This window comes from Mesitornis unicolor, unplaced genomic scaffold (genome assembly GCF_000695765.1).
Source record: "Mesitornis unicolor isolate BGI_N332 unplaced genomic scaffold, ASM69576v1 Scaffold13148, whole genome shotgun sequence".
NCBI classification, from domain to species: Eukaryota; Metazoa; Chordata; class Aves; order Mesitornithiformes; family Mesitornithidae; genus Mesitornis; species Mesitornis unicolor.
The window spans coordinates 1-874 of NW_010203912.1; the positions used below are offsets into that span (position 1 = coordinate 1).

General features: G+C 58.9%; 1 protein-coding gene across 1 annotated transcript; it reads right to left on the minus strand.

Annotated features, from left to right (window-relative positions):
• Positions 1-3: 3 nt before the first annotated feature.
• LOC104535853 (zinc finger protein 79-like) lies at positions 4-870 on the minus strand (the record flags this gene model as incomplete). The annotated part of the gene is made up of 1 exon (XM_010190889.1): positions 4-870. A coding segment is annotated over one exon (867 nt), but the record flags the coding sequence as incomplete, so codon positions are not given.
• Between the last annotated feature and the right edge of the window lie 4 nt (positions 871-874).

Sequence of the window (874 nt, forward strand, 5' to 3'; positions counted from 1 at the left end):
CCTTTTCCCGCACTCCTCACATTTGTAGGGCAACTCACCGCTGTGGGTCCATTGGTGTTTGATCAGGGTGGAGCTCTGCTCAAAGCTCTTCCCGCACTCCCCACACTTGTAGGGCCGATCGCCGGTGTGGATGAGCTGGTGATTGACGAGGTTGGAGACATATTTGAAGGCGTTCCCGCACTCCCCACACTTGTAGGGCCGCTTACCAGTGTGGGTCCGTAGGTGCTGGATCAGGCTGGAGCTGTACCCATAGGCCTTCCCGCACTCCTCACACTTGTGGGGCCGCTCACCGGTGTGGGTCCGTAGGTGCTGGATCAGGCTGGAGCTGTACCCATAGGCCTTCCCGCACTCCTCACACTTGTGCGGCCGTTCACCGGTGTGGGTCTGCAGGTGCTGGATAAGGTTCGGTTTTCCCCGAAAGGCTTTCCCGCATTCCCCACACTTGTAGGGCCGCTCACCGGTGTGGGTCCGCTGGTGAGTCATCAGGGTTGACTTCTGCACAAAGCCCTTCCCGCACACCCCACACTTGTAGGGACGCTCACCGCTATGGGTCCGCTGGTGATTGAAAAGGCTTGAGCTGTACGCAAAGCTCTTCCCGCACTCTGCACACCTGTAGGGCCGCTCACTGCTGTGGGTCCGCTGGTGCCTGATCAGGCTGGAGCTCTGCACAAAGCCCTTTCCGCACTCCTCACACTCGTATGGCTTCTCACCGCTGTGGGTCAACTGGTGTCTCATCAGGCTGGAGCTATGTTTAAAAGCCTTTCCGCACTCCTCACACTTACAGGGTCCCTCTCTGGTGTGGGTCTGCTGGTGATGGACAAGGTTGCATCTCTTCCTGAAGGACCTCCCGCAGTCGGGGCACTTGTAGGGCTTC